The sequence below is a fragment of the Triticum urartu genome, chromosome 5A (assembly GCF_056163025.1).
Source record: "Triticum urartu cultivar PI428250 chromosome 5A, HENAU_Tu73, whole genome shotgun sequence".
NCBI lineage: Eukaryota > Viridiplantae > Streptophyta > Magnoliopsida > Poales > Poaceae > Triticum > Triticum urartu.
The window spans coordinates 54,452,126-54,469,674 of record NC_141877.1 but is presented as its reverse complement, the minus strand read 5'-3'; the positions used below and the strand labels follow the sequence as shown (position 1 = coordinate 54,469,674).

At 47.1% G+C, this 17,549-nt stretch overlaps 1 protein-coding gene across 1 annotated transcript; it reads left to right on the top strand.

Moving 5' to 3' along the window:
• Window positions 1–5,178: 5,178 nt before the first annotated feature.
• On the top strand, window positions 5,179–7,689 carry LOC147967988 (uncharacterized). The gene is made up of 4 exons (XM_087522609.1): window positions 5,179–5,337; window positions 5,832–6,314; window positions 6,675–6,951; window positions 7,046–7,689. The coding sequence occupies exons 1-4, from the start codon at window positions 5,197–5,199 to the stop codon at window positions 7,687–7,689; spliced, it is 1,545 nt and encodes a 514-aa protein (XP_087378735.1). The 5' UTR covers window positions 5,179–5,196.
• Window positions 7,690–17,549: the final 9,860 nt, after the last annotated feature.

Sequence of the window (17,549 nt, the reverse complement as noted above, 5' to 3'; positions counted from 1 at the left end):
ACTCCAGATCAGCCCTCCCGAGAGGTTTTAGGGCTTGGCGGCGGCTCCATATCATAAAACGCGATGAATCCTTCTCTCTGATTTTTTTCTCCCCGAACACGAATATATGGAGTTGGAGTTGAGGTCGGTGGAGCGTCAGGGGGCCCATGAGGCAGGGGGTGCGCCCGCCATCCTCGTGGACAGGTGGTGGGCCCCCTGACGTGGATTCTTCTTCCAGTATTTTTAATATTTTCCAAAAATACGTTCCGTGGAGTTTCAGGTCATTCCGAGAACTTTTGTTTCTGCACATAAATAACACCATGGAAAGTCTGCTGAAAACAGCGTCAGTCCAGGTTAGTTCCATTCAAATCATGCAAATTAGAGTCCAAAACAAGGGTAAAAGTGTTTGGAAAAGTAGATACGACCGAGACGTATCAACTCCCCCAAGCTTAAACCTTTGCTTGTCCTCAAGGAATTCAATTGACAAACTGAAAGTGATAAAGAAACACTTTTACAAACTCTATTTGCTCTTGTTATTGTAAATATGTAAAGCCAGCATTCAAGTTTTCAGCAAAGATTATAACTAACCACATTCGCAATAACACTTAGGTCTCATGTTTACTCATATCAATGACGTAATCAACTAGCGAGCAATAATAATAGATCTCGAATGACAACACTTTCTCAAAACAATCATGATATGATATAACAAGATGGTATCTCGCTAACCCTTTCTGAGACCACAAAATATAAATGCAGAGCACCTTTGAAGATCAAGGACTGACTAGACATTGTATTTCATGGTAAAAGATATCCAGTCATAGTCATACCCAATATAAATTAATAGTAATGGATGCAAATGACAGCAGTGCTCTCCAGCTGGTGCTTTTTAATAAGAGGGTGATGACTCGACATGAAAGTAAATAGATAGGCCCTTCGCAGAGGGAAGCAGGGATTTGTAGAGGTGCCAGAGCTCGATTTTAAAGCAGAGATAAATAATATTTTGAGCGCCATACTTTCATTGTCAACATAACACCAAGAGATGGCAATATCTTCCATGCTACACACATTATAGGCGGTTCCCAAACAGAATGGTAAAGTTTATACTCCCCCTCCACCAACAAGCATCAATCCATGGCTTGCTCGAAACAACGAGTGCCTCCAACTAGCAATAGCCCCGGGGGAGTTTTGTTTGCAATTAATTTGATTTGATTTGCATAAAGCATGGGACTGGGCATCCCGGTGACCAGCCATTTTCTCGTGAATGAGGAGCGGAGTCCACTCGTCTTGAGAATAACCCGCCTAGCATGGAAGATACGGACAACCCTAGTTGATGCATGAGCTATTCGAGCATACAAAACAGAATTTCATTTGAAGGTTTAGAGTTTGGCGCAAACAAATTTACTTGGAACGGCAGGTAGATAGTGCATATAGGAAGGTATGGTGGACTCATATGGAATAACTTTGGGGTTTAAGGGATTGGATGCACAAGCAGTATTCCCGCTTAGTACGAGTGAAGGCTAGCAAAAGACTGGGAAGCGACCAACTAGAGAGCGACAACAGTCATGAACATGCATTAAAATTAATAAACATTGAGTGCAAGCATGAGTAGGATATAATCCAGCATGAACATAAATATCGTGAAGGCTATGTTGATTTGTTTCAACTACATGCATGAACATGTGCCAAGTCGAGTCACTTAAATCATTCAAAGGAGGATACCACCCCACTATACCACATCACAACAATTTTAATAGCATGTTGGCATGCAAGGTAAACCATTATAACTCATAGCTAATCCAGCATGGCATAAGCAACTATAATCTCTAATTGTCATTGCAAACATGTTTATTCATAATAGGCTGAATCAGGAACGATGAACTAATCATATTTATAAAAACAAGAGAGGTCGAGTTCGTACCAACTTCTCTCATCTTGGTCAGTCCATCATATATCGTCATAATTGCCTTTCACTTGCACGACCGAACGATGTGAATAATAATAAGAGTGCACGTGCATTGGACTAAGCTGGAATCTACGAGCATTCAATTAACAGGAGAAGACAAGGCAATATGGGCTCTTGGTTAAATCAACAATAATGCATATAAGAGTCACTTCAACAATTTAATCATGGTCTTCTCCTATCGACCCCCAAAGAAAAGAAAATAAATAAAACTATTTACACGGGAAAGCTCCCAACAAGCAAAAGAAGAACGGGAAATCTTTTGGGTTTTTTCTTTTAATTATTACTACTACAGCAAGAAAAAGTAAACTAGCTAAAGCTATTACTAATTTTTTTTCTTAAGGTTTATCAAACACACAAGAAGAAACCAAGAAAAAGACAATAAACTAGCATGGATATTACAGTGAAAAAGTATGAGCATCGACATCTAGCAATGAGTGTGTGTGAACATAAATGTAATGTCGGAGGGAAATACGTACTCCCCCAAGCTTAGGCTTTTGGCCTAAGTTGGTTTATTGCCACGGATGGCCTGTCGGTTATCCATAGTTGTAGCCGTGGTCATACTGAGGTGCAGCGACTATTGCCTCCTGAGCTGCAGCGTGACGGCGAGCTGCCTCCGTCCTCCTCTCGTACTCATCTGCCTCCTCTCTTGTCGTGGAATTGTCACGGTAGATGTCCTCTTGCAAGGACTTAGTCGTGGAGCCATCGCAACTAGGAAGCTTAAAGGGGTTAATCGGGAGAAAGGACACAAGAGGTTTATACTAGTTCGGCCCCTTACGGTGAAGGTAAGGCCTACGTCTAGTTGGGTTGGTATTGCTGAGGTTTCAATGACCAGGGAGCGAGATACGCTATGCCCGGCTCTTGATGAGTTGTTTTCTGCCCTAAGCCGCCAGCGGGTCGTCCCCTTATATACACGGGTTGACGCCCTGCGGCTTACAGAGTCCCGGCCGGCTCATAGACAGTGTCCGTCCCGGCGACTAGTTAATTCTACCTTATGTTACAAGTCATACCATCATGGCGGTTTACTACTATGGGCCTTAAGCCGCCTGTGGGCCTTAGACCCTTTATCGAACCGCCACCTTCATTCTTGGTCCTGGGCTTCTTCTGATGATTCCTCTTTGCGTAACCCGGGCCCTCCTGGGCGGCTTACACAAATAGTTATATCCCCAACATTAGGCCCCAGATTGATTTGAACCAGTTCATGTCAATCTTAAAATACCTTAAGAAATAAATCTTCAGTCTTCTACCTGTGCAAAGGTTTTAACCCGCCATGACGTCATCTTCTGGATCTGCGTTAACCCGCCGTGACGTCATCTTCAATTAAATTCATATTTTACTCCGTCATATCCTCCAACGGATCTTTGTATTTACCGACCCTTCCGAAAACCGAGGCATCGGGGCCGCTGGATAATGATGTTTGGCCTCCTCATTTCTCGCGCTGTCTCAGTCGGCCTTCCCTTATAAATAGGCACGACCTAGGTCTTCCATTTTCCCCTCTTTCAGTCGTCTTCTTCCTCTTGCTGCCTCTCTGTCTCTCGAGCTCCGCCGTCGCTGCCGTCGAACCCCTCGTCTTCACCGACTCAGGCTGCTGCATCGACCTGAATCCGACCAGAGATCAACGGCGAACCTCCGCAGCTCGTCCACATCCGTGAGTTCCTCTTCTTTCCTTTCTTAGATCTGCATTGGAACTTTCTTGAGTTCATCGGTGTTCATCGCCACCCGCTGCAAACCCTCGATAGCTTTTACCTCCAATACCCTGTTTAGATCGTAAAAATAACGTAGAACTGCTGTAGTGATTGTTTGTGCTTATTTTGCATAGAAAGAGATCTCATTTCCCTTGTTCGGAAGCCCTCTTCAAGTGTATGAGCTTCTCTTCACTGTTTTAGGTCTAGAAATTTTTCTTTTTAGAGCAACCGTTTGATCCAAAATAATAACTGCAACCTGTGAAACCTGTTTGTTCCACACTTAGCAAAAATTGCATCTGTTGAATCTGTTTTAGCCATAGTAGTCCATGTGACCGGGTTAAGACAACACCGGCTGTCAGTCTCGCTTGCTTCCGGTGACTTAAATTTTTTTTAACTACCTTTGATACCTGTAGCGACTTAAATACCATTGCATAGTTACTCATATGTCATTAGGCCCCTTCTTAAGCCACCACCTTGACTAAATTAATAATGCTCTCCTCCGGGTTATGTATTGAGCCGGAAAAAATCTTTTATCTTGTCATAGGCTTCGATTTACACAACGGCACCCAAAGCTCCCAAACCTCCGGTGACCTGCAACTGGGTCAAGTCCGTCGTCACAGAGAGCACATTGGCTGAATTTGTGAAATCCGGCTATCTGCCCAAGAAGGAGATCATGTCTTATCGCGCTCTTGACCCGTCTGAGGAGAAACCTCATCCCAAAGAGGGGGAAGTGATCATTTTCACTGATCATATGAGCCGGGGATTTGCTCCACCCGGTTCAAAATTCTTCAGGGATGTTTTGAAATTCTTTGACCTGAGACCTCAAGACATCGGGCCCAATTCCGTGTAAAATATTTGCAACTTCCAAGTCTTCTGTGAGGTGTATCTTGGAGAAGAGCCCAGCTTACTTTTATTCAGAGAGCTGTTTTACCTAAACCAGCAGAACAAGCGCGCCAACGGGCCCAGTCTAGAACTTGGTGGTATCTCGATTCAGCGGCGGAGAGATTGCCTTTTCCCTTATGCTGAACTGCCGAGTCATCCAAAAGATCGGAACCAGACGTGGTTCTACTGCCAGGACACTTCTCCGGCTGGTGAGAACCCGCTTCCCGGCTTCCGTGCCTTGCGCCTTGAATCCAACCACCTACTGCCGGACAAGTTGACTGTTGTTGAACGTCTGCCACTCACCCCCACTATCAAGAAGATCAAAGTTCTTTTGGGGAATGGCTTAGACGGCATTGACCTGGTCCGAGTCTAGGTTGCTCGGCGAGTGATTCCGTTAAGCCGCCGCCTCGGCTTAATGTGTACTTACTCAGGTGAGAAGGATGATCCCCTGCATCATAGTCCTGACGACTTACCAGATGACCAAGTGGAGGCTACAACCCAGTCCTTATTGAAAGAGGGCACAGTAACCAGTAATGCCTTCGGCTTACTGCCTTTCTGCAAGAAGAACCCGGCCCCTCCAGTGAGTCATCAACCTTAGTAAATACTCTTTATTGTGTTACATGTTGCTTTTACTCATGACCCTTTATCATGTTTCATAGGCCACTGACAACTTCTGGAAGGTCAAGTATGACCATGAGGCGGCCAAACAAGCCAGAGCGGCCAAGAGAGACGAAAGAAAAGCCGCCAAATCTGGAACTTCAAAGAAGAGGAAGCCAAGCGCCTCAGAGATGTTCAAACTTGATGATTCTGATGATGATGAAGAAGAGGTAACTTTTAACTTTCCTGACTCTTTTATCATCACCTCACTGACATTACTTCCCTTTCAGGAAGACACGGGAAACAACCAACCCGTCGAGGAAGAGGTAACTATAATCTCCTCCGACTCCGAGCCTCAGCCGCGTCAGAAAATTCGAAGAGTAACCCGGAAAGTAAGATTTTCACATCCTTTGGCTTACCAAGATCCTGACTTTCTTTTGAAGCGACAGCAAATTGAAAGCCGAAGGCAGACCCGGACCAGCAAGGATGCAGAGCTCTCCTCCGGCTTACCTGACATAACTAGGAAGCGTCGGAATGAGGTTATCTCTGACTTACGTTCTGTTCCACCATTGGCGGGTTTAATTCGTCAACCTCTCAATTCATCTGACTCCAATTATCAGGATACCTCTGCTTCCTCCGGCGAGTCTATGCAATCCAACATGCCGGCTTTCAAAACCGCCCCCGGGTAATGTAAATTTGTTTACCTTATGTTTTATCTTACTCATGCTTTGTACTCATCCTTCCGCCTTATCCACAACGTGCAAGTGAAGCCCAGGAAGAAATCAAAGAAGGATAAGCCGGCCCAGGACCCTGTTGTAACAGAACCGGCGCTTGGAACGGCTGCTCCTGATGCCTCTGCTCACGAGCCGCCGCATCAACCGTCTCATGATGTTCCTGTAACTTCTTCTGACCCGCCTGCTGAACAAGCCATCAATGATTCTGATAACCTGGAGGCTCCTAGCCCTGCCAAGGCAGACGACCCAGAAGTTGAAATTCTCAAGACTCAATTCGTTGAGCCGGCACGGCCCACTGTACTCGCCAAGTGTTCTGCTAAGGAGGAATTATTAGAACGCCGAAAGGCCAAGCTGGACGTCACTGACTATACTGATTTGAGTATTGGAGAGATCGTTTCCGGCTATATCAATCAATTACATAGCAGCCATGACCTGGAAATTGACATGGTGAAGCAGATACAGCAAAAATCTGAGGTATGACTTATGCTACTTTTTCTTAATCACACTTACTGTACCAGCCCCCCAAGTCTATTGCTTATGAATAAATATGCTGTAGACTTAGAAAACTGCCTAGAACTGCTTGTCCGGCTTTAGAAAGAAAATATTTAACCCGGTTGCAGCCTAATGCCTTGAACTTGTGATACACATTAGCCCCCAAGTGTCAAGTATCTTTGCTTGCAAAGTGCTTGGAACTTAATTTTCATGAACCGGCGTAGCAATTTTGAGTTCTTCAGCATACATTAGCCCCCAAGTGTCAAGTATCTTTTCTTGCAAAATGCTTGGGACTTAATGTTATTTTACCATAATCCGGAATATAAACCGGCATTAATGCAGGCCACCATAAGTCAATTTGAGTCGGAGATTGCTGACCTGAAGAGCCGCCTGGCAGCCCAGGAACTTGAAATTCAAAAGGCCAACTCCAAGTTTGAATTCAGCGTCTCTGAACAAGAGAAATTGAAGAAGAACTTTGAGGCGGACAAGAAAACCTGGGCTGACGAAAAGGCCTCACTGGTGACCCGGGCCAAGACAGCAGAAGCATCACTTGCAGAAGCAAAAACCGAGCTGTCCGGCTTAAAGCGCCAGATATCTCAAATGGTCTCAGCTATCTTCGGTAAGTCATGATATATAAACCTTAAGTACTGCAAGCCTTCCTTTGATGACCACTTTAATTTTATCTTCGGCCCACCTTATGTTTAATAATGTAGGCCCCAGGAGCACAAACCTCAAGCAGAACACGTTGATCAAGCTGAAGGCAGTGTATACTCTCGTGGAACAGCTCTACACCGGGTCACAACGTGCTCTTGCCGTTGTGGCTTTATCAAATGACGTTCCTCATCTCCTGCAAGATGTGCTGAAGCGGCTTGCGGTGCTCCCCCAGCGGGTTCAAGAGCTAAGGCGGGCATCTGCAAGAGCCAGAGCTATAGCTGCGTTGAGCGGAGCTAAAGCATGGATTCCAGAACTAGACCCGGCCGACCTCACTCTTGGATACCCCAGTCTGAAGGAGGATGGAACCTTGTTTGATGAAGCAGACTTCACCGCCTGTGTGAAAGACATACGCCCTGTGGCTACTCTCATTGGGAACGACACTGATCTTACCAAGTATCAGCCGGGTTATGACAGCGAGAACCGGAGGATTCCAACACCTCATTATGATGAAGTCAGCCTGATCCCTCCAACTCGTAAGCATACCTTTGCCCCTGAAGTCGACCCAACCGGTTTAATAGATGATGAAGCTGAGTTTGAAGCCTTGAGTGGCATTGACTGGGCCTCATCAACCTTCCAGGACAGGGCAGCCGACGGAGAGGCAGAGAAGGATAACCCGGAATCATCAAGCCAACCAAAGGAGTAAAGGCTTCATATGTTTTATGTCTTTGTGAAAACAATGCCTCACTATTCAGACTCGGGGAGTCTTGTAATAGGGTAGAAAAATCTCTCGATTTTTGTCATGCCTTCGTGCATGTTTATGGCACTCAATACTTCCTTAAGCCGCTATCGCTATATACTTCCAGCTTCTATTGATCTTCTAGTTCCTTTCTGTTAAACAAAAGTTGCCTTCCTTATACTGCATATGAGACAAACAAAAAAATCCTCTAGCGACTTATCGCATCGGGGGTCACATAAGGTATTGATAACCCGGAGTGTATACCAAACAATCTTAGGAAGGCCGACTTATGATTAGACCTTTTAGACATAATCATAATAGCATACCTGTGATTCTTGTGGTTATTTCACCGGCTTGTATGACCCAACCCATGAGGGTAAGTTTAACTCCTGAAAGTTGGCATATAAAAGTTCACCTGGCACTTAACAACTCGAGGCAATCAATATTAAACCGGTGGAACAAAATCCACTCCATAGTACTTTCAAGAGGGTCTTAAGATAGTCAAACATTTACACTTACAAAGCCTGATGAATAGTAAACAAAATTTAAAGGCCTCTGATTCGAATACGATCAGTGAACCATTCCAAAGGGGTTAAGCTAAGATTCGGATACGATCATATAGCCCCAGTGGCTTTGGCGATGCCGATCAAGTGGGTATCGACAACTATGTTCTCTTTGGTTCGAATACGACCTATGTTTGAACAGGAAGCCCCCAAGTGACCATAAGAGTTGTTTAATGGCGCTGATTCGAATATGATCCACGTCAGACCCAAAGGTGTTAAGCTATGATTCAAACATGATCAAGAAGCCCCCAAGTGGGTTTGGTAGTATGTCGATCAAGTGGGTATCGAGAGCTATGTTCTCTTTGGTTCGAATACGACCTATGTTTGAACAGGAAGCCCCCAAGTGATCATGGCTAGATTCAGATATGATCATAAGCCGGACCAAAGGGAGAGCCGGATTCAGATATGATCCGCTCCCTGTTGGTTGTTTCCACCACATGATAAAAAGATATGTAAACCTTTGAGGGTGAAAAGGACAGAGGTCCCGCTTTATTGCTTTATATAATATATACATCGTTAAAAAATATATACATCTTGAGAGCCAGTGGCTCAAGTATAGTAAGGCCGAAGATGGGCGATATTCCACGGTAGGCGGATCTCCTCCTCCGACTTACGTGAGTCTTTGTGCTCTCGAACATCGATAAGGTAGTATGACCCGTTGTTTAGATTCTTGCTGACCACAAAGGGTCCTTCCCAAGGAGGGGATAGCTTGTGCATATCAGACTGATCCTGGATGAGCCGGAGCACTAAGTCGCCTTTCTAAAAGGTTCGGCTTCTAAACCGGCGGCTATGATAGCAGTGCAGGTCTTGTTGGTAAATCACCGAGCGGGCTATTGCCAAGTCTCGCTCCTCATCCAACAAGTCAAGTGCATCCTGACGAGCCTTTTCGTTATCAGCCTCAACGTAAGCCGCCACGCGGGGTGAGTCATGACGGATGTCACTTGGCAGGACCGCCTCTGCTCCGTACACCATGAAGAAAGGTGTGTAACCCGTAGATCTGTTAGGTGTAGTGTTGATACTCCAAAGTACAGAGGGTAACTCCTCCACCCAACAACCCCGCGTCCGCTATAAGGGGACCAAGAGCTGGGGTTTGATGCCCTTCAAGATCTCCTGATTTGCTCTTTCTGCTTGACCATTGGATTGAGGATGAGCAACAGCCGAAACATCAAGCCGGATATGTTCTCGTTGACAGAACTCTTCCATGGCACCCTTGGAGAGATTAGTGCCATTATCAGTTATGATGCTATGTGGAAAACCAAAACGAAAGATCACCTTTTTCATGAACTGAATCGCCGTGGATACATCACACTTACTGACCGGCTCTGCCTCGACCCACTTTGTGAACTTATCCACTGCCACCAGAAGGTGTGTCTTTTTGTCTTTAGACCTTTTGAAAGGTCCAACCATGTCAAGCCCCCAGACTGCAAACGGCCAAGTAATTGGGATCATCATCAACTCTTGAGCCGGCACATGAGCTCGTCGTGAGAATTTTTGACATCCGTCACATTTGCTGACTAAATCCTCCGCATCAGCATGAGCCGTCAGCCAATAGAAACCATGACGGAAAGCCTTGGCCACAAGAGATTTTGAGCCGGCATGATGACGACAATCTCCTTCATGGATCTCACGAAGTATCTCCTGACCCTCTGCGGGTGACACACAACGTTGCAATGCTCCAGTGACGCTGCAGTGATGTAACTCGCCATTAACGATTGTCATGGACTTGGACCGCCAGATGATTTGTCTTGCCAAGGTCTCATCCTCAGACAACTCTCCCCGGGTCATATAAGCCAAATAAGGCACTGTCCAATCTAGGATGACGTGGAGAGCCGCTACCAGCTGTGCCTCCGGGTCTGGCACTACTACATCTTCTTCTGTGGGTAACTTGACAGAAGGATTATGCAAAACATCGAGAAAGGTGTTAGGCGGCACCGGCTTACGTTGAGATCCCAGCCGTCTTAAGGCATCAGCCGCCTCATTCTTCCTTCGATCAATGTGCTCCACTTGATAACCCTTGAAGTACCCAGCCACAGCATCAACTTCATGACGGTAAGCCGCCATAAGGGGATCCTTGGAATCCCACTTGCTTGACACCTGTTGAGCCACAAGATCTGAGTCGCCCAAACATCGTACCCGGCTCAAATTCATCTCCTTGGCCATCCGAAGACCATGGAGTAAGGCCTCGTACTCAGATGCATTGTTAGTACAACGAAACATAAGCCGGAGCACATAACAAAATTTATCACCTCGAGGGGAAGTTAACACGACTCCAGCCCCCGAGCCTTCCAACTGCCTGGACCCATCAAAGTGAATAGTCCAATATGTGTTGTTAGGCTTCTCCTCAGGTGCCTGCAGCTCCGTCCAGTCATTGATAAAATCCACCAAGGCTTGAGACTTAATGTCAGTACATGGCATGTGCTTCAGACCATGAGGCCCGAGCTCAATGGCCCAGTTGGCGACTCGTCCTGTGGCCTCTCTGTTCTGGATGATGTCTCCCAAGGGGGCAAAACTTACCACAGTGATAGGATGACCTTGGAAGTATTGCTTCAGCTTCCGGCTTGCCATGAACACCCCGTAGAGAAGCTTCTGCCAATGTGGATATCTTTGCTTAGACTCAATGAGCACCTCACTGACGTAATAAACCGGCCGTTGAACCGGATGCTCCTTGCCAGCCTCCTTGCGCTCCACCACGATTGCAACACTGACAGCTCGTGAGTTAGCGGCCACATATAATAGCAATGGCTCTCTATCAATGGGAGCTGCCAGGACCGGCGGCTCAGATAACTGTCTCTTTAAATCCTCAAAGGCAATATTAGCGGCATTGCTCCAGACAAAAGTGTCTGTTTTCTTCATCATCTAATACAACGGTAGGGCCTTCTCACCTAACCGGCTTATGAACCGGCTTAAAGCGGCAACACGACCTGCCAGTCGCTGAACATCATTGATCTTCTCTGGATTAGCTTCAATGCCCCTGTTTGAGACCAGAAATCCCAAAAGCTTGCCTGCAGGTACACCAAACACACACTTGTCCGGGTTAAGCATCATCTTGTAAACTTGGAGATTATCAAAGGTCTCCTTTAAATCAGATATCAAGGTTTCCTTCTCTCTGGACTTCACCACTATGTCATCCACATAAGCATGAACATTGCGCCCAATCTGATTGTGGAGACAGTTCTGTACACACCGTTGATAAGTCGCCTGGGCACTCTTGAGCCCAAAAGGCATAGATACATAGCAGAAGGCTCCAAACGGAGTGATGAAAGCCGTCTTCTCCTGGTCCTTAACTGCCATCTTGATCTGATGATATCCAGAATAAGCATCCAAAAAAGCTCAAACGCTCACAACCTGCCATAGCATCAATGATTTGATCAATACGGGGGAGAGCAAAAGGATCAGCCGGACAAGCCTTATTTAAGTCCGTGTAATCCACACACATCCGCCAGGTGCCGTTCTTCTTGAGTACGAACACCGGGTTAGCCAACCACTCTGAGTGAAAAACTTCAACAATGAACCCGGCCGCTAAGAGCCGTGTGACCTCCTCTCCAATAGCTTTCCGTCTTTCTTTATTGAATCACCGAAGAAACTACCTCACCGGCTTATACTTCGGATCAATATTAACAGTGTGCTCAGCGAGTCCTCTCGGTACACCCGGCATGTCAGAAGGTTTCCATGCAAAGATGTCCCGGTTCTCATGCATGAACTCGATGAGCGCGCTTTGCTATTTAGGATCCAAGTTGGCACTAATGCTAAACTGCTTAGATGAATCGCCTGGAGTGAAATCAACAAGTTTAGTCTTAGCAGCCGATTTAAATTTGATTGCCGGGTCATGCTCTGTGGTTGGCTTCTTCAGAGAGGTCATGTCCGCCGGGTCAACATTATCTTGGTAAAACTTCAACTCCTCTGCTGCACACACCGACTCAGCATAAGCCGCATCGCCTTCCTCGCACTCCAGGGCCACCTTTCGACTTCCATGGACGGTGATGGTGCCTTTGTGACCTGGCATCTTAAGCTGTACATAAACATAACATGGCCGTGCCATGAACTTGGCATAAGCCGGCCGTCCAAACAGAGCATGATATGGACTCTTAATTTTGACTACCTCAAACGTTAATTTCTCAGCCCTGGAATCATACTCATCTCCAAAGGCTACCTCTAATTCAATCTTACCGACTGGGTACGCCGACTTACCAGGCATCACTCCATAGAAAACGGTGTTGGATGTCTTTAAATTTTTGTCAATCAAACCCATGCGTTGAAAGGTCTCGTAATAGAGGATGTTGATGCTGCTACCTCCGTCCATGAGTACCTTGGTGAATTTATATCCACCGACCTGAGGTGCCACCACCAAGGCTAATTGACCCGGATTATCAACCCGGGGAGGGTGATCTTCCCTGCTCCATACGATGGGCTGCTCGGACCACCTCAGGTAACGAGGAACTGCTGGCTAACAGAGTTCACGGCCCTCTTATGAATCTTCTGGTCACGTTTGCATAAGCTAGTGGTGAACACATGATACTGCCCACTATTCAGCTGCTTCGGATGGCTTTGATAACCCGACTGCTGCTGCTGCTATCCTCCTTGACCAGACTGCTGTTGATTATAGCCGCCTTGATTTCCCTGAAAGCCGGAACTTGAACCGCCGCCCGAGCCATGAAAACCACCGGCACTTGAGCCGCCGCCTGACCCATGATTGCCATCAAACGTGTTGGAATTCTTGAAAGCCTTCATGATTGCACAATCCTTCCACAAGTGGGTGGCGGGTCGTTCTCGGGTGTCGTGTCTCGGGCAGGGCTCATTGAGTAGCTGCACAAGAGATGGACCTGACCCGCCAGATCGAGGGGGCGGTTTTCCCTTACTTCTCTGATTGCTACCCTGCGCATTGGCGTTGGCCACAAATTCCGGGTTACCCTCCGCCTTACACTTATTGCATCCTCGATTCATCGGGTTATGCTGTTGACCCTTTCCATTGCCGTTCTTCTTTCCCTTCCCTGTCTTTTCCTCATCAGGCGCGGGATCCTTGGTGCTATCAGAGTCGGCGTATTTGACTAAAGTTGCCATCAGCCTACCCATATAATTGCAATCACGCTTAAGGCGCCCCAGTTTCTGTCTCAGCGGCTCAAAGCGGCAATACTTCTCCAACATGAGAACTACTGAGCCGGCATCCATCTTGTCAGATGCATGTATTATCTCCTTGACCCGGCGCACCCAATGAGTTGTGGATTCACCCTCCTCTTGCTTACAATTTGTTAAGTCCAGAATCGACATAGATTGCTTACAAGTGTCCTTAAAGTTCTGAATGAACCGGGCTTTTAACTCTGCCCATGAACTAATGGAATTGGGTGGCAAGCCCTTTAACCAAGACCAGGCTATTCCATCCAGCATCATGGTGAAGTATTTAGCCATGGCTGCGTCACTGACCTCCAACCGCTCCATGGCCATCTCACAGCTTTCAATCCATGTCCCAGGCTATAAATTGGCCGTGTAGTTTGGCACCTTCTGAGGCCCTTTGAAGTCCTTAGGGAGACGCACATTACGTAAAGCCGGCACCAGGCATGGTACGCCACCGGTTCTGGTGGCTACTCCTGCCTCAACGGAGGTCGTTGGGTAAGCCGGAAGCGCCTCCTGAGCCGTCAGCTGAGCCGCTAGCTGAGCCGCCCGCTCGTTCTCCTGACGTATTCGGTCTTGCACCGGGTTATAACCGACGGGCTGGTTACGGTGCTGGGTGTTGCTTGACAAGGCTTCTGATTCCATGTGCCTGCTGTAACTCAGACTCCGGTTTGGATGAGGCGGTGCTAACCAAGGCGGAGGAGTTGAATGAATCCTATCCCGGCTATAAGAATAGGTCTCTTGCTGAGCCAGGGCCGTCTGAATGAGATCTCTGATCCTCCGTGTCTCCACTGCTGTCGGATCATCACCGTCCACTGGAAGAGCCGCCAAATGTGCCGACGCTGCAATTAAATTCTCCATGAGGTTGGAGAAGTGACCCGGTGGTATCGGCACATAACGGGTGGTGCCATGTTCCCATGAGGAGGTACCGTTACCTGAGGTTGAACCGGTCCCCCGGCTGTCCTGAACTGATTGACCTCTGGTGGGTTACTTGGACCGGCTCCGGGTGTCGCGAAGAGGTTCCGTGGATCGTAAATCAGAGGTAAGCGGGATTGAGTTTCTGATGCCTTCTCCTCATCACCTCATTAGACGCTTTCAAGCTCATTGTAAGCTGAAAAGCCTCGGACTGGAGCTGTTGCGCCCGTGCATCCAAAGCCGCCCGTTCTGTGGCCAATCTGGCGTCCTCAGCTGCTAAGGCCTCCTTGGCCCGAGCTATTTCCTCACGAACCTGTGCCACCTCTGCATTATGCTCATCTTGATTCGCAGGGATGATTGTGGCGGTTAACAGGGTCGTAAGCTTATCCATGAGATCCATCAGCACCTGAGCCGGCGGGCGCACGGGGCCTCCTGCCCCGGCTGCTCCTGACCCGGACGTTATGGCTGCTGCGGCTGTGGAATTTTTGCCGGGTTGAGTACCAGCCATGAAGACTCCTGCCCAGCTTGGCGGCTCATAGGGGTCTGGAATACTGGAGCCATCGGAACAGCCCCCGAGCCCGCCATCTTGTAATGGATATAGCGAATCCATTGAACCGGTGGACGAATCACCGTCGGAGAGGACGACCGTCTCACCACCAGCTTCAGATCCTTCAGAAAGTTCCCCTCCGTGGACGCAACCCACAAAGGCACGCTTCACGGCGGGTTGAGCTCTGGTGGGTCTTGCGCGCTGAGGCATCTCGACGAGGTCGGTGCAGCTGTCCGGCTCAGGGCCCGGCTCACCAATCCGGCCGATGAAGACGTGGATTCTGCCAAAGGGGACCCGGTACCCGTACTCAATTGAGCCAACGTCAGGGCCCCAGCCTTCGTCATCGATGTAGATCTTGCCGCGATGACTCTTGGCCATCCGGCCGACTGCGTATCCCTTGAGCCCTTTGAAGCTGCCCTTCAAGAACTCAAATCCACCGTGCGCTGGCCCCACGGTGGGCGCCAACTGTCGTGGAATTGTCACGGCAGATGTCCTCTTGCAAGGACTTAGTCATGGAGCCATCGCAACTAGGAAGCTTAAAGGGGTTAATCGGGACAAAGGACACGAGAGGTTTATACTAGTTCGGCCCCTTACGGTGAAGGTAAGGCCTACATCTAGTTGGGTTGGTATTGCTGAGGTTTCGATGACCAGGGAGCGAGATACGCTATGCCCGGCTCTCAATGAGTTGTTTTCTGCCCTAAGCCGCCAGTGGGTCGTCCCCTTATATACACGGGTTGACGCCCTGCGGCTTACAGAGTCCAGGCCGACTCATAGACAGTGTCCGGCCCGGCGACTAGTTAATTCTACCTTATGTTACAAGTCATACCATCATGGCGGTTTACTACTATGGGCCTTAAGCCGCCTGTGGGCCTTAGACCCTTTATCGAACCGCCACCTTCATGCTTGGTCCTAGGCTTCGTTCTGATGATTCCTCTTTGCGTAACCCGGCCCCTCCTGGGCGGCTTACACAAATAGTTATATCCCCAACATCTCTGGTAATAAAATGTCTTCATTTTTCCTGATAATCAAAGAAGGCAGGAGCAGGGAGAGTAATATGGACAGCACGACGTCTGTTAGAGATTAAGTGATACTGAAGGGACTCCTCGTTCCTCTCAAGGAAATGATGATGAACCATGGCATTATAATCTAAATAAACATTAGGCAGCTCAACATCATACTCACGTATAGGTACCTCAAGAAAATTAGCTAGACGAGTTGCATAAATTCCTCCAAAGAAATCTCCATTAATTTTATTGTTATGCAACCTACATGCAACAATGGCTCCCAAATTATAAGATTTGTCTCCTAACACAACACTCCTAAGAATACTGAGGTCAGGCACACACATATGGCATGCTTCATCTTTACCATTTATGCACCTACCTATGAAGAGAGCAAAATAATGTATAGCAGGAAAATGAATGGTCCCTATGGTAGCTTGTGTTATATCTCTAGATTCCCCCACAGTTATACGAGCAAGAAAATTTCTAAATTCAGATTTGCGAGGTTCACTAGCACTGCCCCATTGTGGAAGTTTGCAAGCAGTGGTAAAATCCTCTAAGTCCATGGTATAAGAATTTTCATAAAGATCAAACAGGACAGTTTGAGAATTACGGGAAGATGAATATTCAAACCTCCTCACAAAGGAACTAGTGAGATAGTGGTACTGGGAGCACTTTTCTGCCTCGAAGCTCACAAGACCAGCGTTACACAAATATGCGTTAAATTCTTCCTTCATTCCCTCTCGATCCATAAAGTTTTCTGAAGGCCATTCACAAGGCCGCACCGGGGCGTCCCTTGGTGGTTCATCCTCAGCATCACGCATTGCAAGCCTGGGTCCTTGCTTCCTTGAAGAACCACCTTGGTACATTTTCCTAAGCATATTTCTTCCTCTGAAAAATTTCTGAAATTTTTAGTAACTTCAAATAAAAGTGAACCAAGCTCAACAAAATTGATAGCAACTACTCCTACAAGTGCCTAGAGCCTATATCATGCATTAGAACTACTTGGAACCGTATAAATTTGTCATGCAAGCTCAAGAACATGGTCACCTAGGCAGCACAAATTTTCAATGAATAAAGCACTAGAACAAAAACTAATTGGACCAATGGAGGAGTCACGTACCAAGGAACAATCCCCCCAAGCAGTTTTGTGAGAGGTGCTTTGAGCAAAGAGACCGAAAATCGTAGCAAAATGAGCTAGAACTCGTGCTTGAGCTAGATGGTGATTTTTTGGGAGTTAGAAGAAGTGTGTGGGTGCAGGAATAAGTGGAGGGGAGCCACCACGGGCCCACGAGGCAGGGGGCGCGCCCTGGACCATCATGGCCAGGTGTTTGCTCCCCCTGCTGTGTTCTCAGTTCCAGATATTCTCAAATATTCCAGAAAAAATCATATTTCAATTTCAGGGCATTTGGAGAACTTCTATTTTTAGGGTATTTTTATATTGTACGGATAATTCAGAAAACAGACAGAAAAATACTATTTTTACTTTATTACAACTACATAACAGAAAGTAAAGAGAGGGTACAGAAGGTTGTGCCTTCTAGTTTCATCCATCACATGCTCATCAAAAGGAATCCACTAACAAGGTTGATCAAGTCTTGTTAACGAACTCATTCCGAATAACATGGAACCGGAGAAATTTCGAATAACACTATGTTACCTCAACGGGGATATGCACATCCCCCTACAATAAGA

Excerpts from the sequence above, each read along its gene's own strand:
- LOC147967988 (XM_087522609.1), top strand. The coding sequence starts at position 5,197 with ATGACCATGAGGCGGCCAAACAAGCCAGAGCGGCCAAGAGAGACGAAA. Across the intron at positions 6,315-6,674 it reads AGATACAGCAAAAATCTGAG|GCCACCATAAGTCAATTTGA; the intron begins GTATGACTTATG and ends GCATTAATGCAG. Across the intron at positions 6,952-7,045 it reads AATGGTCTCAGCTATCTTCG|GCCCCAGGAGCACAAACCTC; the intron begins GTAAGTCATGAT and ends TTAATAATGTAG.